At 43.5% G+C, this 22665-nt stretch overlaps 1 protein-coding gene across 2 annotated transcripts in view; it reads right to left on the bottom strand.

Annotated features, from left to right (window-relative positions):
- Positions 1-6586: 6586 nt before the first annotated feature.
- ERO1A (endoplasmic reticulum oxidoreductase 1 alpha) overlaps positions 6587-22665 on the bottom strand; it is a 33341-nt gene continuing 17262 nt past the window's right edge. The window contains exons 8-16 of one of the 2 annotated variants that reach the window (XM_075282536.1): positions 19451-19497; positions 18767-18778; positions 18078-18104; positions 13984-14076; positions 13317-13563; positions 12734-12803; positions 11562-11648; positions 10251-10384; positions 6587-9220 (exon numbers count right to left, since the gene is read on the bottom strand). In XM_075282536.1, the coding sequence (XP_075138637.1) occupies positions 9163-9220; positions 10251-10384; positions 11562-11648; positions 12734-12803; positions 13317-13563; positions 13984-14076; positions 18078-18104; positions 18767-18778; positions 19451-19497 (775 nt within the window). In that variant the 3' untranslated portion in view covers positions 6587-9162. The remainder of the gene's footprint in view (positions 9221-10250; positions 10385-11561; positions 11649-12733; positions 12804-13316; positions 13564-13983; positions 14077-18077; positions 18105-18766; positions 18779-19450; positions 19498-22665) is intronic. The other variant, XM_075282538.1, reaches the window with a different exon arrangement.

The following is a 22665-nucleotide window of genomic DNA, read 5'->3' as shown; positions in this document are numbered from 1 at the left end:
GCAATGCAAACTAACGAACAAATCCTGCATTGTGTGGTGTGTACAAAGCCGCCTTAAGGTCAGCTGGTTAATTTGGGGGAGGGGGTGGAGGAAAGATATTTAAATGCTCATGCATATATGCAAGTTGCAGTGGATACTTGTGCTTTGGAGGTAGCCATTTTGAATGCCCAACTAGTACTTGGGCTGGGTTTTGGGACAGGAAACGTACCACAGTTAAGAGAACAATTTCTAAAACTGACCTGACACAAGCAGCAACAGGTCCCTCTTAAGATTTGTCTGTAAATGGTCACAATGACCTATGTAATGCTGCAATACACTCGGGTCTGTAAACTGACCATGCCTTATACTTGGAGAATAACTTGCACTGATCTTAAATTTGTCCCGTGACCTTGTAAGCGCTGCCTTCTAATAGCTTTCATCCATGAGTATCCATGTCACCAACCCTTACCACATGGTCTCCTTTTATTGCTGGGGTTCCTTCGTATTTGTCACACCGTGCACTAAACAAAGCGAAACTATTACAGAAATGTCAACAAGCTGCTGTCCATGGATCATCAAATGCTGTCTCAAGGCTGGTGATACATGGGCAGAAGCTCCACAGGTTAGCCTCCACAAACTCAGTGGGGATTTAGACATGTAGAATGGTGGATTGGATTTAACAAATTCATCTACTTGCTGCAGGCGTTACCTGTGTATTTCATACTTTGCACTTCAGAAGATGTAAGCCATATGGAAGGGGGAGAATAACCAAGAACCTTGCGTTGCAGTGCTGATCCACAGGGATTTGCTGTGTGTGGCTGTGCCATAAAACAGTTGGGGTTTCTCCACTTCAGCCCAGTCAAGAGACTGGGACTCTATGTCATGGTGATCTTTCAGCATCGGAAGTCACTGAGGTAAGGAGTCGGTCTCCTGATTGGGTTTAGGCTAGAAATCAAGACTAATTTGTGGACTGGTTGACACATGTTTGTGGCGCTGAAGGGTGCTAGTGGTCATAAATCACCCTTATGGGTTAGCGTACCATCCGGATCATATCCATGTTTAGGGCCTGTGCATCTAGCCTTGCCTTCCAAACTTAAGCTGAGGAAAAAAGTAAAAAAAACTTGTGAAAACTCCAGTCAACAGCAGTGATTAGTTCACGTTTTCACGTTTTATCTAAGGCAGTGGTGTGTGTGATATATATATATATATATATATATATATATATATATATATATATATATATATATTTTATTAAATTGTTTGCTAGTTTCTACTCTTTTCGATGTGCACTAGTAATACACCCTATTTGAAGGGCGACCTACTCTCCAGAGACCTAGCCCCGTTCTTCACAGCTTTTAATTGTTGCACTAGATCCAGTGTCCATGTGGATGACGTTATAACGCAGCCTAAACCGCAGCTCCTTTGTTCTTGCGGTTTAGTTACATATGCAGTTGCACCCTGTTCAGACTGGAATATGGTTGCGTTATGTTTATGGCCAAAGAATTTTAAATTGGCTACTTAACCTGTGTTCTGATGCACTTTAAGAAAATGGTGAGTTCAAGGATGTGTGTAAAACTTTTGTAGTAAATTTTCATAGTAGCGCCTCCACCTACTTAAGAAATGCCTGTATAAATACTAATGTTAGTTTCTTGATACTAGGGCAGTCTTACAGAGCTGCTCCGCCAAGAGTGGTGGTAACCATTTTGTGACCCTGTAGAAAATGGGGCCACACTTATGTAATTGGCACAAGGGAAGGGGGGAGTCTCAAGGCAGCCAATCAGGTTCCAGTGATCCTTAGTGCATGTTGTAAAATGAGAGCTGTAATCTGATTGGCAGGTGTGTGACTACCCTCTACCCGCCTCCTTTTTGTATCTGCTTGTGCTCATCTATAGCGTTTTATTTTTAAGATGTTTAACCCTGTGACTGCCAGCAACAAACTGCAATGTTGTAGGCCCCTCTATTAGCAGGGGTTTTTACTAGTGTTTTCTACTTGCTGGTGTTGACCTGCAGTGGCCAATGAATGTACTGAGTAACTTCACTAGATCTGTAAGCACTACCATACTGAAATAAACTTATCTGCACTAAAATCTCCTGTGTCCGTGTATTTGTAAGTGCTTGAGTGCCCCTTCCACTTCAAGAGGAGCCCTCTGATTCAATGTCAAATCCTATCAGAGCTCGGAGTCTAATTCTATGTTCATGCCTGGCGTTAAGGAAGTGAAGCCAGTTTCCTCATTATGGTGTGTACAGCACCATAGCAACTCAAATTGGAATGGGTGACTGGCCAACCTGGATGAGCCATCTGTCAGACTATCAGAGCTAAACATCTCTCAAGGTCCAGGTGTGACCCATAGGACATGTATGCCATCTTTGAATCCCGTAATAGTATGACTTGCTGGGTTATGGCCACTAAGTAATCTACATGACGTACTGTTGTCTGATGTGCATGGAAACACCTTAACAATAAAGCACATTTAAAAAAAAAATAAAAATAAAAATGCGGCCCTTTACAGGCATATCTGCGGCCCTCACAAAAGTCTCAAACTTTGTCTCTAAACTTTAGAGACAAAGTTTGAGACTTTTGTGCGGGCCGCAGATGTACAAAACTCACGATCAGCACTTCTGGCTCTTCATTCATTGGCCCATATCCCTGCATATGACCTGCTTACTTGATCAGCGGCTGCTGTTCACGTAAGCAGGTCATATGCAGGAATATGCAGCGCCGCACCTCTCATGAAGCGACCGCTTCAGGCGGCGCTATGCCGGGGCCCCGGGGGGGGACGGCATTTTTTGACCTAAGCCAGTCCAGGACAAACTCGACAGGGAAAGTGAGCGGTGGATTGGGGCGATCCTGCTGGACTCAGCGCTGCTCCAGCAGCCGCCCCTCACCCTTCGCAGAGAGCAGGTCTCCCTGCCTGCTCCGCTCCCTCCACTCCGCCCCCTCCGGGTGACGTGGCCACGTAGTTAGGCCCGCACCCGATGTGTGCCTGCGTCCTACGCGGTCTCACAAGACCGCTGCGCATGCTGAAGAGCAGAAGCAGGTAAGCTTCTGCAGAAGAAATTGTGTTTTTTTTTTTTTTTTGTTTGTTTGTTTTTGTTTTTTCTCAAGTATTTAACCCCTATCCTACGGGGGGTGCTGGGGGAGGGGGGCTTTTTGATGTCTGTCTGGCCCTTCCTTGGCTTGAGGACTTTTTTTTTTTTTTTTTTCCCCCACCCACCTTGCAATTCTTTCACTTGCAGGTTAATTGGACCATTACAGTCTGTAGTGCTCCTATTAACCCCCAAGTGCAAGAATTGCAAGTGGGTGGGAAAAAACAGTCCTCAGGCCCAAGGAAGGGCCAGACATCCAGAAGAACCCCCTTCCCCAGCGCCCTTCCCCAGCACTCTAACCCGCCCTTCCCCAGCACTCTAACCCGCCCTTCCCCAGCACTCTAACCCGCCCTTCCCCAGCACTCTAACCCGCCCTTCCCCAGCACTCTAACCCGCCCTTCCCCAGCACTCTAACCCGCCCTTCCCCAGCACTCTAACCCGCCCTTCCCCAGCACTCTAACCCGCCCTTCCCCAGCACTCTAACCCGCCCTTCCCCAGCACTCTAACCCGCCCTTCCCCAGCACTCTAACCCGCCCTTCCCCAGCACTCTAACCCAATAATGGTGTCTGCCAGCTTTAACTGAGGTGCCATTTAACCGGCAATCGCAGGCACCCGGAGCAAGATTCAGGGCCTGCATGCATTTTTATGGCATCCGGGAGCCTTGTGAGGCTCCAGCCTGTCATTCTATACTTTCTATTGTAGGCTACTCTATGTAGCCTGCAATAGAAATGCCGGATTTTTGCGATGCATGGTATTAGTAATCAGTCCCCTAGGCCCTAGCCATTAGCTGCTGTGTGCGGCCCTCGCAACAACCTCTTGTTACTCATGTGGCCCTCGGGATACCCTGAGTTTGTCGTGCCTGATATAGGCCATATAATGAAATGGAGGGATGTGTGATATGCAGAGAACAAGACTTTTAAAACTGAAATGGGAGTGTACACCCATCCCCCTCCCCCAAAGGCATTTGACCACATATGGCCAGTTTAGGGAAGGGAGGAAGCATAGGGGTGACCTCAGGACTCTTAAAAACCATTTCAATTAGGGAATTAGTGTTCAATAACTAACACAAGGGCCTGAGTCTTCATTCTATATGTACACAGGCTTTCCTGAGGCTACATTTATCCCAATGACCATTCCCTAGGTCGGGTAGGGAACCTTTGGCTCTCCAGCTGCTGTGAAACTACAACTCCCATCATGCTCCATTCACTTCCATGGGAGTTCCCAGAACAGCAGAGCCAGTATGCATGCTGGGAGTTGTAGTTTTGCAACAGCTGGAGAGCCGTACGTTCCCTACCCCTGCGCCTAGGTGATGTGAGAATGTTAGGGTAGTTATAGCCATTGTGCACACCTTACACTGTGAGATGGGGGATAATATCCCCAAGTGAGCTACAGAGTTGTTCAGTCTCTCCTATATATTGGCTAGAACAAGTGTAGATGTGTAAAATATTCTCAAAAGGCCAAAACTACCTTACTAGTGATATCACTTCAGATTTAAGACCTACTGTACAATGATCACAGTGAAATGTACCAACTGGTGTCCTATCTAACCAAGCCCCATATTGTTCTGGAGGTTGGTGAGAACCTGACTAATCTTTTAAATGCTCTCCTCCTAAACATCACTAGGATTTGCATCACTATCAGTTTGATAACTTATATCTAAATGTTCCTTACCATCACAAGCTGATGGCTGTGATACCAGGAGATGATCTGTCTGAAGGGTTCAGGTAGCTGAAGTTTCTTAGTGTGAGGAGTGGGTTCTGTGAATCTGCATATACCATGCCTTTAAGGTTACTATTCTTGAGTCACTTGACAAGTTCAATTAGATTCAAGTTCAATCACCACTGCGAACAAGTTCATCTCTCAACCTCCCTTAAAGAGGACATTTCATGTCCTTGGGGCACATGGTGTAATACACCGCTAGAAAGCCGACAGTACGCTGAATTCAGAGCACAATGTCAGCTTTCTCCTTGTGTGCCCCCGCTGAAGAGCTATCTGTGCCGTTACCGTAGCTCTTTAGTGTCATAAGGGCGTTTGTCAGTCATTGTTGGGTGATAAGAAATGTCCCCTCTCACAGTACAGCGCAATAGATGCTACTGAGGAGGGGTGTTCCTGACACTGAAGAGCTACAGTTAAATTCAGCGCACTGTCTGCTTTCCAGCAGTGTATTACACCGCATGTGCCCTGCGGATGTGAAAGGTTCTCTTTAAGGCTAAGTTTACATCTATGTTGGAGTGTCTGCCACAGACTGTCTAAAATTGGCAGAAATAATTAGTCTGTGGGGTCTGCAGGTAAATTTTTTTTTTTTTTTTTTTTGGAGCTCTGAATTATGCCCTCCCACCCCACCTGCCTGACTCTGTCCTGGCATTACAGAGTGTAAATGACACATCAGGCATTATGACTAGAGATGAGCGAGTAGTACTCGATTCGAGTAGGTATTCGATCGCATACTACGGTATTTGAAATACTCTTACTCTATCGAGTACCACTCGCTATTCGAATGGGAAAAGTTCGATGCAGAACCAGCATTGATTGGACAAATGCTATACAGTCGGCCAATCAACGCTGGTTCTTCTCCTACCTTTAGAAGTCTTCTCCGTGCAGCTTTCGGCTCTGAATACACTCTGCCAGGCATCGGGCCTGGGCATAGCCGACTGCGCATGCCCACTTGTAGTGCGGGCTTGCGCAGTTGGCTCTGCCCAGGCCCGATGCCTGGCAGAGTGAATTCAGAGCCGGAAGACGCCGTGGGGACGCTGCACAGAGAAGACTTCTCGGAGGATCCAGCCCGACCCTCACTCGTGGACTTGGTAAGTATAATTTGATCGAACGTTGCCTATCCCTGAAACGAGCAATTTCCCCCACATAGAATATAATAGGATTCGATTCGAGTAGTCTAATATTGAGGGGCTACTTGAAACGAATATCGAATCTCAAACATTTTACTGTTCGCTCATCTCTAATTATGACTAACTGCGGTTGTTCAGGAATGGTGGAGACTAGAGAAATTCCAACTGTGCTGGAAGTGGTAGAACTACACCTATTAAGAGATGCTAAGCACTACAAATGGTGGAGGTGGTAAAGGGTCCTCTTTACAGGGTTAGCCAGGACTATATTGATAACTTCACTACATATAAGCACAGCACCATGCACCGAAGTGACTGTACTTTCAGCCCTTTTCATTTGAATGGGAGTTTTCTTGCAGAATGAACACGTGACCAATAAATGTTATTGTCATTGCCTGAGAAGAGCAAGTGGAGCTTAATATCATGATTTAAAGGAATTGTTTCTAGAAGACTGGTTGTTGGACATGCACTACCTGACAACCATATTGAAACGTCTGGTGGTTATGCAGTTTCTCTAGCAACTAAGGCTGGGTTCACACCAGCACTTGAACTCCATTTGGGTTTTCCATCCCTCAAACCCACTTAAAGAAAAAAAAAAAAAAAGCAGCCCTGGAACATAGTAGGCGAGACATCTTATGAGGGTTAGTAGCAATAAGTGAATTCATTTAAAGATGAAACAATTTATGATCAACATGGAATTTATTTCAGTGTGCCAACAGTGTAACAGTTCTGTACAGCTGGAGGGGAAAAAGGGTTAATAAATACACAAACATTACATACAAGTACAAAATGGTGCAGACTGTCCTACTCCAGGGAGCTTGCAGGCTACAGCCAGAACCTGGTGAGGTGGTTGTTGTGCCGTGCCTGGAATTGCAGATGCTGTGCACCATACGGAGCTGGAGAACAGTCATGGGGCCTGGACAGTAACACACGGCTGTTAAAATAGAAAGGACTCCACTTTAAGGATGTGGATTTTTTTTTTTTGGTTCTTATCCTGGTCCTGTCCCATACTTCCCTGCTAGCCCACCATTCCTCTGTCTTGGGTGTAAACAACCATGTGAATGTCTTTCTCTATTGCTAAGATTTTGTCTGACTTTCTAAAACAGTTTTTCAACATTCAAAAGGTCTTGGGGTGTTAGAGGAATAGTCCAGGAAGAATTTATAGACGGCTATGGCTATTGTGTGGGTAGAGCTTTACACATGCTATGAGGCGGGTGCTTGAAACCTTCATTTGCCCTCAGTCCCTGCACTAGGGGTAGCTGTATTACATTTTTCCTGCAGTGCCCCTTTAAAAAAAAATGAGCCTTCGAGGAACTTGCTCATGCATGCATTAAACTATGTACAGATCTCAATATACTACCCTTTAAGAGGCACAGTAGGGGAGATGTTAAAACTAGTACAGTAGTTGCCCATAGCAGCCAATCTGATTCCAGCTTTCAGAGGTTCCTTGAAAAAAGCAGCATCTTGATTGGTTACTACAGGCAATTTTTTGCACTAATTTTCATAAATCTCCCTTGGATGGATGTATCAATGATGGGTGTTTAGTTAAAGCTAAAGAGGCACAGATTAGAGATCACTACTATAATGAATAAAATAGCGGATGGGCCGCTCTGGAATTAACAATGAAAAACATCTCTTAAAAATATAAAGCTGCAGTGTAAAGCACAGTGGTCAAATATGATTGATAAGCTTGAAGATGTACAAATATGGAGATGATAGCTGGGCAAACAACAAGGGACAACGTTCTATAGAATTAGCGCGAAAATAAAATATGCTGCACTTGCCAATGGCTGGTGATAATTCTGCACGAATAGATTACTGGAATTGGTGATGTGATGTCTACAGATGTAGCAGGGATGAAGCTCTTTGCAAATGCACTCTTAGTAAGTTCATAGAATTTAACATGTTTACCTGTAGCCCTATATAAATCATATCACATGGCAAATTCAACCCTACTACATCTGATGTAAAAAGTAGCAAATTACATGGAGGATTTCCCCATTTCTCCACTCTTGGTCTTAACAGACTTTACGTAGTAGCTGCAAAAAATTCAAGTCATAGTTAAAAGTAACAGCAATAAATGGCACAATAGACATATACTGGGGAGATATAGAGTACACTATGCCAGATTTTGATTGATGGAATAGGTTGACAGATTTGACATTATTTGCTCCAGAAAACTAAAGCAAATTATGACTGAAATATATGCTATATATTTCTGCCTCTGACATGTAAAATGTATAATAAATCTCCTCAAATGGGTTCACAGCTCTTACAAAGCCCTGAACAAAAACAAGGGAATGAACAAGGGGAAAAAAAAAAAGGTTAAAAAAAACAAAACACATGCAGACACTAATTAATAGGTAATTAAGTACTTGTGACATTTGTTCTTGAATGCTCTTGCAAAAGCTTGCCATCTAGTGGTAAAGTTATGAAACTGCATATTAGTGAACTGCAGTTTCATAGATTTGCCACTCGGTGGCAGCCTTGACACACATCAATTCTTATGCTTGGTAAGCAAGACGTTGCAAAATCATGCGGAAATTTATTTTTTTTCTTTTTACACAGAACAAAAATTGTATTCTAACAAGAATCTGAGCTGTTAGTGGTCCCTGAGTACCAGTAATATGTACAACACCTTAGATCTCTCCCCAACACCTCCGCAGGGAGAACAGATTTACAGAAACAAGTAATGTATATGTAACAAACCTAAAAATGCATTTATTCGGGATGTTTGGCATTTTACTAGTTGCTTGTATGGGATCAGATTACATAAGCCAATCGTGTCATTTACTATAGAGAAGGCCAGTGCTATGGTCATACTACACTGGAGTTATAGTTCTCGTGACGCACCCTATTCTATTGGTAAGCCACAAGAGTTATGATCCGTGTTGGTGATGCAAGATTGGAAACTATATATTAGATAATGGACACGAGTTAAGGGTTGGATGAATGACACTGGACAGAAACAAGCAAGGTAAAACAGGCATAACTCTCTAGGATAGAAAAACCTATCCCAACTTTAAAAAGGTGATAAACGCTTCATCAGGTGATTCAGTAGAAGTGCAGCTAAAAGTCACACTAAATAGAAAATCTGAAGCATATTTATTTTACAATATACACAGGAAGGTCCTTTTAAAGGACCAGTTTTCACAGTGAGAATGTAAAATTCTCAGACTTTGACCAAGAGTTATTGTCAAACATGTAGGGGCATTGATAGTGCAAAGATCTGTCCTCCAAGGATCCTCATCCTTTGTCACACATTCTCTAGAAGTCTTTTAAAGTTTTCCAATTCCTTTATACTTGTAGAGATTCTGCAGGAAAGGACAAAAAAAAATAAAAATTAACGTACATCAATTAGTAAATATACCGTAGATGTAGCCAATAGCTTGGCATTACACTAGATTTGTCTACACCACTCATAACTAACTAGAAAGCAGCCACATATACAAGGCCACAGAGTATCCAAGTTTAGTGTGATAAAGGATATTATTAATGTCTATTCTTAGTGATCTAGGGCAGTAAAAGGGTTAACATGAAACCTTCTGGTAAGCTACAGCAATGGTGAAGTTTATGTAAGGATCCCTAATGGTCTAAGCAGTTAGATAAGATCCCTGGCAGAAGGAAGAGGAAGGAGTATTGCTGCATACTTGGAGCCAGCTCTGAAATCTACAGCATTTCCCTGGCTGCTGAACAGGTTCCTGGTTTTCCTTCCATTAATACAGAAGTGAGAGATCTGCAGTCCTCTATGATCAGGTAGAGCAACTCAGAAGGGCTCATCAAGTCTGTATAAAGACATCGTGACCAGGGTGAGGGACGAGTGGACAGCAATAGATGGACGTAGCAAATAAAAGTTGAAAAAAAATCCTAGATATTATGAGTGGCTGTTATATGATCCGAACGTCAGTGATCTAGAACTGCTTTAGGGCGGGTTCACACCTGCGCTCATCGTCCAATTTGTGTAACCCGGCCAGTTTCAGTCTTCTGCCCCGCGAAACTGGACAGGAGACGGAAACCCGGCGGTCAGTTTTCAAATCCATTCACTTGAACATGCCGCTAGCAGAAAAAAGAAAGTTAGCGGTCTCCATAGACCACCATTGTGAGGGGGCGGATTATGACGTGGATTCGGCGCCATAATCTGCCCCCTCTGTGCCTGTGTGAACGGGCCCTTAGGCCAAAGCCCCAGGTTGCAGAAATGCTGGAGTGGGTTTACTAGAAGGGAGACGTATAAGTGCTTCATTTATATTTTCCATTCCTTTTCAAGCCACTCCTGACGTTGGCTCAAAAAAACGCAAGATCTGCAACAAAACAACCCCCACCCATCCCGAATCTCCCAACACCAACCTTCCAAAAGCATTGAGAAGAGCCACAATTTCCTGACGCTTTAAGTGGAATCCATACGAAGGTCCAGTCTCTGGCATGCTCTGAATTTGTTTTTCTGAGAAAAGGATTTTCAGTGCCGTACCCAACCCCTGAGTCTGTGGGATGGAGAATGGAAATCTTTGTTAAAAAATAGTTATGATTGATCTTTGAATTGCAACCACAGTATGTTACCCCCCGCCCCCCCCCCCTCACTAAAAGGTACATTTTGTTTGTCCGTTGATACCCAGTTTCCTGCAGCCATATTGTTTTCTGGGATTGCATTGGTTTTCATGGCAAGAATCAGACACCTTGACTTGTTAGTTTAGTGGCGTTTTTTTTTTTTTGTTTCTTACAATATATTTGGAGTCTACCTTTAGAAAGCAACCCTACAGTCTAATCCTGGAGTCATATTCCCTGTTATTCGTCCTCTACTTTAGGCTAACCTACTAAAATGTTAGCACAATGTAGACACACATAGAATGAAATAAGACTGCAGGAACAGGCTAAAGAGTTTTATCTTTTCCAGTGGAGATGCATAGTCCACAAAAGGAAATCTTTAGTGTAAATGGCATCTGTTTATTTAAATAGCACCATTAATTCCATGGTGGGGTAGAGGGCCCTGCCCACGAGGGCTTACAATCTATGAGGGGCTTACAATCTATGAGAAAAACTTGAAATATTGCATTAACCCTTTGGTGACTGGCTTGTTTTAGGCAATATAGTTTTGTTTTTTTTTTATTTTGCAGGACAGGTTTAATGGCACTATTTTGGGGGATAATATAACTTACTAATTAACTTCTATTAGCTCTTACTGGGGAATTTGCCACTGCTTTTTTAGGATACAAATTTTTCCACCATTTGTAGCGTGGTTTAATCCATAACTCATTTTCTGACTGGCTAATGGGGTGATCTGTGATCTCATTTTCAGGGGTTCTGATGGAACAGGCGTCTTGCTGTGTGTACATGGCAGGGGCACCCACTTCTGAAAGTGCAGCAGACGCCACAATATTCCCCTGTAACAGGCATATAAAGTCAATTGTGGCACAGTAAGGTCCATTATTGACAGATGTAGAAAGCGTGTTAAATATAATCTCTTTCAGTCGCTATAGCACTTTGCTCCACTCTCTGAGTAGCTACTGCCCTTTTGTTTTAGGTATTGGTGGTGGTCCCAGCACCAAGATATGTCAGATGTTTTCGATGGATACCCTTATTAGAATTTTTGTGAAGAAGTACATGGACTTTAAATGTCACATCTTCAAAATACTGTAGCATCCTATATAACCAATCACCCACCTGTAACTTTCCCCAAAGTCGACATTTAAAGCAGCCAACACAGTCCATTATCCTAGAGATGTTTCGAAAATGATGTCGGAATTCATCCTATAAGAACAGATAAAACACAACTTAAACACTGCATCAATAATCATCAATGAAATCATTGTGGTACGAGGCAAGAGAGGAGCTATACCCAATGCAACCATTTAAAGGGGACCCTTCACCACCTGCAGCAACTCCAGCTCTTTGAATCCCTCAATAGACGTTACTCTACTGATTCCTCTGCAGTTGCAGATTTCTCTCAAAATCCCACGGTTTCAGAGCAATCATTTCTGTTATTTTCAGCTCTATGCTCCCTACTGTTTATATAACTCACCCAATTTCCAATTCGCTTAAAATTTTTATATTTTTATGTGATTTTATAGCAAATAATTCTTCCATTTTGTAATTTGAAAGGGAGAATTCTTTTAATTTCTATGGATGGTTGGGAGGGAGAGTTCCAGTCTTTTGCGTAATCAGTTTGGCTGCTAGGCATACATCCCAAGTATTGTTTGTCTTTGGCTAAGGCTCCACGGGACAATATGCAGTGTGGGAACGCATCGTGGTTCTTCCCGCAGCGCTTTGAACAGAAAGTTCACTGAGTTTTCCTCCGCGGACTGTTTCAATTATATCTATGGGAAATCCGCCGGCGTTTCCGTAGATATAATTGACATGCTGTGATTTCCAAAACTGCGCCGGTTTTGGAAATCGCAGCGTGTCCGCACTGCGGTTTTAAATGCAGAATGTGCATGGGATTTGCATGAATCCCATCAACTTTGCAGATACTGTAAAACGCGGCAATTTTTCCTGCGGCGTTTCCGGACCATGGGGCCCCGGCCTTATTTATTTTAACCCATTACCCCGTTATATTCAAAGTCCTAACTAAGGTTTCATCTGATGTACCATGCAGCCGCACTCCAGGATGATACCCACCAGTGAAAGCGCTGATTGACTAGCAATTTTTACTCTTTACAGGTAATAAAAGAAATCCCATATTCGTTTAGTGCCTTAATTTATTAAGTAAAAGAAAAGGCAGCCACAGCTTGACACCGCTTGTCACATGGCAGAACCCTTGTCTGATACAGTTGCATGACTTGACAACATGAATGCCATTGCTTCTGTGTACGTCACTAACTGATCTCACTATTTACCTTTAATCTGTCAGCTTGTTTCTTATCCCCGGCAAAAAGCGAGTTTTCATCAAAGTGCAAAGGGAAATCTCTATAATAAATATGAAAGTAATTTTTACATTTCAGAACACAGTATATTGTCATGTAAACACTACAGAATATGTGCAAATGTACTAAAAAAAAAAAAATAAATTATCTGGCACCTAAAACAATCCTAATAATTAGAGATGAGCGAGTAGTATTCGATCGAATACCTCTCCTGCATAGTTATTGGTGTAAAAAAGCACCAGGGAAGGTGGGAGGGGAATCGAATTTTTACTGCGTTTACCACGTGGTATGCGACCGATTACACCAATAACTATGCAGGGGAGGTATTCGATCGAATACTACTCGCTCATCTCTACTAATAATAAATAATCTGGCACCTAAGACAATCCTAATAAAGAACAATCCAGTGAGTCCTACCACTGTCTACAATTATATAGAAAACCTTGCAGAGTCCTTAAGGATATCTGACTTGGGAAAAGACGTAATAAATGTACCCGGCAGGATACAGAATTCTGAAGCAAAAAAAAAAAAACAGTGGGAGTGACTTTGGCCTTACCTGGTATCCCGAAGAATGTCGAGCAGAAGTTTCTTGGTTTGCAGGTCTTGTGTTTTATTTCCGGTGTACAGCAAATATGACTGCCGCTCAAAGAAGGGCAGCACCTTGGATATGGCTCGAAGCTCAATCAGATAAATAAAGTACAAGTTCTTCAGTCTCCTCGGGCCTTCATTCTGAGTGTGTGCAGCATCAAAGCGGATCTGAAATTCTGTGATGTTGTGCCCCCAGATTTTATTCATCCATGTGTCTGTGCAAGAACATAGAGCAGTTATGTACTGTATTATACCTGTGAACTGTGGTACGAAAACTTTCTGAATCTCTGAGCTATCTTCATACACAAATTGAGCTCTGCCCTATCAATACATAGCCATGGATGTCTGAGACTATAATTCACCTCTTGCTTCATGAGAGGCTCGTGCAACTGGGCTGTTCCTCTCCCATGCTTTATGCTGCAGCTCTGTGTGTTCAGATTGTCTCCTACAGAAGAACAAGCCCACCAGGATGGATGGTTTTTGTCTAGAATAACTGTATACAATTTGTAATTCAGAGGCAAATGCAGAATTCTGAAGTGGGATATTTCAATAATCTACAATGTACAATTACCTACACCATATATAACATTGTTATAGGGCAACATCAGGCCTGGTCTAGTGTCCCTGGTCATTACCTTGCATCAGATATCGTGCACTGAGATGAATATTGATGCTGGCATGCAATCCCGAAATGAGCCTGTAGAAAGCCCTCTTCTCAACACACAGGCCTAAAAGAAAATAAATAATCAATATCCTGAACCCAGAAATCCCTCTTTTTTTTTTTGTTCATTTTGATACCTGATGACCCATCCTTAAGATAGGTCATTTAAGACCACACTCTCCTCCGCAAAGCAGGTCTACTTCACCACACTCATATCTGCACTCTCTCGCAACCCCAAACAGCTATTCTCCACCTTCAACTCCCTCCTCCGTCCTCCTGCCCCCCCCCCTCCGACATCACTTATCTCAGCTGACGACTTTGTCTCCTACTTCAGAACTAAAATTGATACCATCAGAGACGGTCTCACCCTACTTCCCCGACAATCCATCCACCCAACTGCTCACTGCTCCTCATCCTTGACCTGTTTCTCCACCATCACTGATGAAAAACTCTCCTCCCTAATCTCCAAATCCCACCTCATCTCCTGCGAGCTTGACCCGATCCAGTCACATCTCATCTCCAAACTCACTGAAGTCATTATGCTGGCCCTAACTCATCTCTTCAACCTATCCCTAATCAATGGATCCTTCCCCTCAGCCTTCAAACACGCCACTGTCACTCTTATACTTAAGAAATCGTCCCTCGACCCGTCCTCTCCAGCCAACTATCGCCCCATCTCACTGCTCCCATATGCCTCAAAACTGCTTGAGCAACACATCCACTCAGAACTCTCCTCCTATCTCTCGTCCAACCTGCTCTTTGACAGACTTCAGTCAGGCTTCAGACTCCAGCACTCCACTGAAACTGCCCTAACAAAAGTCACCAATGACCTTCTAACTGCCAAAGCCAAGCACCATTACTCTGTCCTCCTCCTCCTTGACCTCTCCTCTGCCTTTGACACAGTTGACCACTCCCTCCTGTTAGAAATTCTCTCATCCCTTGGTATCTTAGACCTGGCCCATTCCTGGATCTCCTCATACCTCACCGACCGCACATTCAGCGTCTCCCACTCGCATACCACCTCCTCACTACGCCCTCTCTCTGTAGGTGTCCCCCAGGGCTCCGTCCTAGGACCCCTCCTGTTCTCCATCTACACCCTTGGCCATGGGCCAACTCATAGAATCTCATGGTTTTCAATACCACTGCTATGCCGATGACACCCAAATATACATCTCTGGACCAGACATGACCTCCCTGCTGGCCAGAGTTCCAGATTGTTTAGCAGCCGTAGCCTCCTTCCTCTCCTCCCGCTTTCTCAAACTCAACATGGAGAAAACAAAGTTCATCATCTTCAACCAACCCTGTATAGCACCCCTGACCCATCTATCAAAGTTAACGGAACCACAATTACCCGTCTCACAGGCCCGATGCCTTGGGGTTACCCTGGACTCCAACCTATCCTTCAAGTTACACATTCAAACCCTCAACACTTCCTGCCGCCTCCAACTCAAAAACATCCACCGAATCCGCTCCTTCCTCACCCCTGAAACTACTAAGATGCTCGTCCAGGCCCTCATAATCTCCCGCAACACCCTTCTCCATGGACTCCCAGCAAACACCCTCGCCCCCCTCCAGTCCACCTTAAACTGTGCTGCTCGTTTAATTCACCTCTCCCCCCGATCTTCATCGGCTGCTCCCCTCTGCCAGTCCCTCCACTGGCTAACCATAGCCCAGCGAATTGAGTTCAAGCTACTAACGTTAACATACAAAGCCATCCACAACCCATCCCCTCCATATATCTCTAACCTAATCTCTCGCTACCTGCCCACACGTAACCTCAGATCCTCCAAAGACCTCCTGCTCCGCTCTGCTCTCATCCGCTCCTCACACAACCGTCTCCAAGACTTCTCCCGTGCATCCCCCATACTCTGGAACTCCTTACCAAGACACATAAGACTGACCCCCACAATCACAGGATTCAAGAAGGCCCTGAAGACTCACCTATTCAGGAAGGCGTACAACCTCCAATAACACTATCACCGCACTGCCATCTGAACTGTCTCCCCCCTCTCCTTCTGTCTCTACCCCCCTTCCCTCATAGATTGTAAGCCCTCGCGGGCAGGGCCCTCTACCCCACTGTGCCAGTCCGTCATTGTTAGTATTATATCTGCCTGTATATTTTGTGTACTGTATGTAACCCCCAAATGTAAAGCACCATGGAATTAATGGTGCTATATAAATAAATAAATAATAATAATCAATACCAGATCAGTCAGGATCTGTTATTTAGCGACAGCACTGCTGCCATGATAATGAAAATCTACATTTTTCTCTAGTAAAACACTGTTTTAATCCCAGATTTTTCATTTTCACAAGGGTTATTAGTAGAGATGAGCGAGCACGCACGCATTGAAATGAATGGACGTAGCCGGCACGCAGGCGGTTAAGCGGCCGGCTGGCGTCAAAGCGGAAGTACCAGGTGCTTCCATTCATTTCAATGCGTGCGTGCTGTTCGGATCGGCTGATCCGAACAGTACTCGCTCATCTCTAGTTATTAGGAGAAAAAGCACCTCACCACTTGTTACAGCAATATCCCATATTATTTGAGCATACAGGCAGGCTCAGAAGGGAAACAGCATTATTTGATTTTTTTGAGGACAGGATATTGCTGAAATAGTTTCAGAGTGCCATGTTACATTTGCAGAGCCCATAGCGTACCAATGCCAATAGTATGCCCATTTTGGAGAGTAGTATGCCTAGTCAGGGGGAAATAATATTGTATAGTTTGTGGGGTCACTGAAAAACATTATACTGTACCAATTCCCTGTTAGGGCCTACTACACAGTATAATGCTCCTAAATGCCCCCCATAAAGACCCAATAGCATTGGCAAGTTATTCTCAGATAAAGTGACACATACCAGATTTCAAAAATCTTGCTTTATCCTAAACGTCTAAGGCTGGGGCCCCACAGGACGGAAACGCCGCAATTTTCAGTACTTGCAAAGTGGATAGGTTTCATGCGAATCCCATGGCCACTCTGCGCAAAAAAACGCAGCGTGGACATGCTGCGGTTTGGAAATTGTAGCATGTCAATTATATCTATGGAAACGCCAGTGGCATTCCCGTAGATATAATGGTAACAGAAAGTCCACGGAGGCAAACTTCGTGAACTTTCTGTTCAAAGCGCTGCGGGAAGAACCGCAATGTGTTACCTCAGCGCTTTAGCGCAGCGTTTCCGGCCAATAGGGCCTTAGCCTAAAATGGCTTAATCCAACAGAAGTTAATATTGACAGCCTACCCCTAGGATGTGTGTGATTAGTAAAGGGTCTACCCCTTAGTACCTCTCTGGTCAGCAGAAATAATGGGCTCTTCTTGCCATCCCTTTTGCTACAGTAACTAAAGCCTTATTCACACATTTAACATTTCAGTCAGTGATTCGCATCAGTAATTGTGTGCCAAAACCATGTGGTTGAAAACTCAGAACAGGTGCCAAGATTTCCATTTTACCTTACATTTGTGACGTCTCAACTCCTATCTTTAGCTATTCACATGATTGCCTTTCTTGGTCGCATGCTGTCCATGATTCGTCAAAAAATAGGGCATGTGATTTTAAAACAAACCCAAATCCTTCACTGATGTGAATGATCTGTGAAAATGAAGGATTCTGTGTGGATCTATTAAACATATGGCTGAGTCTGCAGAGTGTTACAAACACTGATGCAAATAAGGTGTCAAAAACAGCTGCTTTTGATGGTTGATTTACATCAGGGTTGTCTGAATGGAGCCCAACTCAACTCTGTCTAGGTCAATGCATATGTGACAGAAACCTATCAAATTAGGGGCCACACGGTGGCTCAGTGGTTAGCACTGCAGCCTTGCAGCGCTGGAGTCCTGGTGTTCAAATCCTGCCAAGGGCAAAAAACCATCTGCAAGGAGTTTGTATGTTCTCCCCGTATTTGCATGGATTTCCATCCCATATTCCAAAAAGACATACTGATAGGAAAAAAATGTACATTGTGAGCTCTAAGTGGGGCTCACAATCTACATAAAAAAAAAAAAAAGAAACCTATCAAATTAACATACTTCATTTACAATATGGAAAGATTTATAGTATTTAGAGAACCTACCTTCCAACCAATTGTAGAACATGGTCTCTGCAAAATACCAGAAGAAAAGGTTATATGGACATACCGTGAACTTGGTTCTAATCATTATTATATGCTATAATAATGATGCTTATTTTTTCCTCTGGAGGATGCAGCAATGCAGTAAAATAGGCCGATGCTACACTGCGTCTTGTTTCATCCAACCTTGTACCGCAAAGCCCAAAATGACTCCCCCTCTTATTTCATGTTGTATAAACAGAGAAGTCTCAATTACAGTGAAACCTTTTTTGAAACAACCACCCAAAATTGCAAAGAAATGGGGTTTCTTTTGGGGTCGGGGGAAAGGATACTCTTCTCAAAGAAGATGTCCGGCATGCATAATATATGGTAGAACTGAATTTGTCAAAGCAACTCTTTGTCTGAACAAGGGGACGTTGTTCTTCAAGAGGTGGTCTTTTGGAGAGGTTTCACTGTATTTCTGCCCAATCTTCTGTTCCTTGTCATGTGAGGTTCCAAATTATGTTGCAAGATTACACAAGAAACAAATTTTTGGACTATGACAGTTTCTGCACAATTGGATGCCAGATTGTCAAGTAAGTAGACGTGGGCCGGTTGAGGAAGACCTGTTCTTTTCTACAGGGCCTGGCTTGTAGCAAACACTTCTGGGAAGCAGGCTCAATATGAAGCTTGTTATATTATATTCGCCTTACCATCATTTTCACCTGAAAGCAAACGCAAAAAAGCAGCCTTATAATATATGTAATATTCAAAAAAAAAGTATATTCTCCACTGTTTGTTGTGCAACATCTCATAAGATAATGGGAAGGTGGGGTGTGGGTATGCTAGGAGTTCTTCCAGAAAATACAAGCTACCACTCTTGGTATAATAAAATGACTATGGCAGCACATACCGTCGGTCCCATATCAGCTTGTCACCCAAATTTCCTGTAGTCATACATTGGTATATTCCCACACTTTCATAAGTAAGCAGAACTGCCAATAATTGCAGCCACAGTGACTATCATCCATCTTTCCCAGGAAAAGACACAGGCCAACAGAATTTTTAAAAGAACTCGAAAAAAGGTAACAAACCAATAAAATTTACTGAAACTAATAATCGGGGCTGCGCTTACATAGGTTATCTCATGAGACGTTTTTAATGCACATAAAAACAAACAATCTAATAGTAATCATAAAACATATATGGCCTTAGATATAAGGAACTTTTTTAAGAAAAACTGTGCCCATAGCAACCAATCAGATCACTTCTTACAAATACAAACCTGTTCCGGAGGAATTTAACCTGGTAGCTGATGGGTAACTATGGCAACACTAATATGACTTCTTAGAACAGTGTTCACACCTGAGGCCTAATGAGACTGTGCTTATATTTACCTCGTGCAGCCACCAGAGGGTTTAACGGTCGCTTAACTGCTTTTGGCCTGGGAAAAAAAATATATATACACATTAGACACATTGACATGTTGAATAATTCTGAATTTGGTGGCAACTAAGGCCCTGTTCAGACGTCGGAAAATGAAGAGGTACCGTATTTTTCGGACTATAAGACGCACCCAGGTTTTAGAGGAGAAAAATAGGGAAAAAAAATTTTCAGGCAAAAAATGGTAAAATATTTAATATATGGGAGTTGTAGTTTTGGAACAGCTGCAAGGCCACATTGACAGGTGACCCTGCAGCTGTACGGGGATGTATAGGGCGTTTTTTTTGTGGGGCCAGCTGTACTTTTTAGTTATACCATTTTGGGAAATGTTTATTGCTTAGATCACCTTTTATTTAATTCAGAGGCAAAACAGAGAGAAAAACCCAGCAGTTTAGCACTTTTGATTTTGACGTTCACTGTACATAAAAATATTAGTAGACCGGGCATTTTCAGACACAGGGATACCTAATGTATATGTTTCACAGTAATGTTATACTTTTATATGTATTCTAGGGAAAGGAGGTGAACTTTTATTTATTTTATTTTTTATTATATTTTTTTTAAGTGTTTTTTTTTTTTTTTTTTTTTACTATTTTAATATCTCCCGCCTAGGGGGCTTGAACCTGCAATCATTTGATTGCAAGTCCCATAGACGGCAATACAAGTGTATTGCCGTCTATGGGAGATTCTATACATTACTATCGCGGAGGGTCATAGACCAGCCGCGATAGTAATATATATCTATGACAAGCCTCGGAGCCTTCATTAGGCTCCCGGCTGTCATCGGAACAGGTCGGCTCCTGCGGCCTCGCCGTGCAGGAGCCGGCCTGCATCACTAAAGGTATGGGGCCGGTGGGGGGGGCTAACTGACTGCCGGGACCTGTGGAGGAGGAGTGGATTTGCAGCATGGCCGCGCTACTGCCACCGCTGGTTTTCTTCAGCGGCAGGAGCGTGGCAATCTGCAGGCCCCGGCAGCTAAGACAGTCCCCGGCATCTGCTGTAATAGACCGGCGGATGCTGGGGAGTGTCTTAGCTGCCGGGGCCTGCAGTATAGTCACGCTCCTGCCGCTGAAGAAAACCAGCGGTGGCAGTAGCGCGGCAATCTGCAGGCCCCGGCAGCTAAGACACTGGCCCGGCATCCGCCGGTCTATTACAGCAGATGCCAGGGACTGTCTTAGCTGCCGGGGCCTGCAGATTGCCTCGCTACTGCCGCTGAAGAAAACCAGCGGTGGCAGTAGCGCGGCCATGCTGCAAACCCACATTCAGACTATAAGACGCACCCTCATTTTCCTCCGAAATTTGGGGGGAAAAAAAGTGCGTCTTATAGTCCGAAAAATACGGTACTTGAGGCGGACATTGGCCTTTGGTTCCTCTTCGCTTTGGACTAGTCACTGAGGAGTCTTCAGTATTTCAATACTTTACTTGTGATACCAGAAGGGTTGTACTCTGCAATACAATATATCTTATGTGCCTACATGACATAACTGCTATGGTAATGTAGGAGGGAGACCCTAGATACAAATAAGGCAACTAACCATATTGCATCAGTAAAGGGACAGGCTGGGTGATGGGTGAAGCAAAGTGACTCATTCTATCACAATTTGGTAGATAACGACAATTACTTAAAATACTGGAAAGTGAGGCAATAACAACAAACGCCTTCTGTGGCAAGTCTGAGCATTGAGAAATACCCCTCAGAAGCCAGTGCTTGTTATCTGTACAATTACCGTTATCAGGTTATATATAAGCCACACAATTACTCGATCAGCATTAGATATTAGGTTGTGGCGGCCACTGGTTCAGCGACGTTGTAGAGACGGTCAGTATATGCCTAGAGTTCACACTGATGTCGGGTGGTAAACGCAATATGACTTACTGTTATCTCCAGTGTTGGTGTGACATCCCAAGGCAAAGCCTAATGCACAGATCCTATATAATTCACATTTAGGACACTAAACCACCAGCATATCCTTTGCACTAGTGGTTTTAGTGTTCCAAATAGGCTTATATTAATCCTGTTCATACACGGGTTTTAACAGATCCTAAGCGCTCCCAGATCAGGTACAGGACTCCAGAAGAGCTAGGGAGGTACACCATGGCCTCACCTCACGGTACACATGCTCCGGATGTTAAATGCATGCTCAGTAAAGCCAAGCTGTACTTCCCTCACTAAAGAACCACACATGTGACGGAGATTGCTGTATTCTGTACACTGCTGGCACAGAGAAGTGTACAAAATTGCTGGTCCTAAAAGGACATGCTAGTGGTGTAGTGTCCGCTAAAGCCATCTATGCAGTGAATCTGGAACTTCAGTATGAGAGTTTATTTAAGCTGCAAAAAAACGTTGGACCTGGAACATTTGATTTTGTCCTGAAACTTCCGACTGACATTGCAAACACTAAATGTAGAGTTCCAGATAGACAGAAACCCCCTTTAACTTGTTATCTTCTACTTTTTTCTTTTTTTTAATGTAGATTGTGAGCCCCACACAATGTACATTTTTTTCCCTATCAGTATGTCTTTGGAACATGGGATGGAAATCCATGCAAACACGGGGAGAACATACAAACTCCTTGCAGATGGTTTCTTGCCCTTAGCAGGATTTGAACTCAGGACTCCAGCGCTGCAAGGCTGCAGTGCTAACCACTCAACCACTTTGTTATCTTCTACTTTTTATCCAATCACATAATACCTAAGGAGCTTAGGAATAAGCAAAGTGTACTTCACTAAAAGAGGTTTCAAGTCGCTGTACAAACCACAGGGTTACAGCAAGCTTACTGCAGATAATGTCGCCCTATGGGGGGGGGGGGGAAGCTGCACACAACTAAGTGCAATGTTAATTGGTATTTTAAGAAGCCAGTTGTATACTGTGGTAGGGGGATTAAATAGTAAAACTGGGGCCACCATGAATGGATGTATCCTTGCCACAGCTGTTCAAGCTCTGATAATACAAGATACCAAAACAACTTTTACTCCAGAGTCACCCAAAGTCCTGCTCAGAGCAGATTCGAGATCTTTGTGAGTTGCTATTGTTTACTATCCATTAGGAGTAGTTACATAGGCTTCTGACAAATGTTTGCTTGACCTTCCTGGAACAGACTTCCCCTGACACAATGTTCATAGAAGTAACGGCTGCCAAACGGTTAATTCCTATTGGCTGCCGCAGTCT

Source organism: Leptodactylus fuscus, chromosome 7 (genome assembly GCF_031893055.1).
Source record: "Leptodactylus fuscus isolate aLepFus1 chromosome 7, aLepFus1.hap2, whole genome shotgun sequence".
Taxonomy (NCBI): Eukaryota; Metazoa; Chordata; class Amphibia; order Anura; family Leptodactylidae; genus Leptodactylus; species Leptodactylus fuscus.
This window is presented reverse-complemented; position numbering and strand designations above follow the sequence as displayed.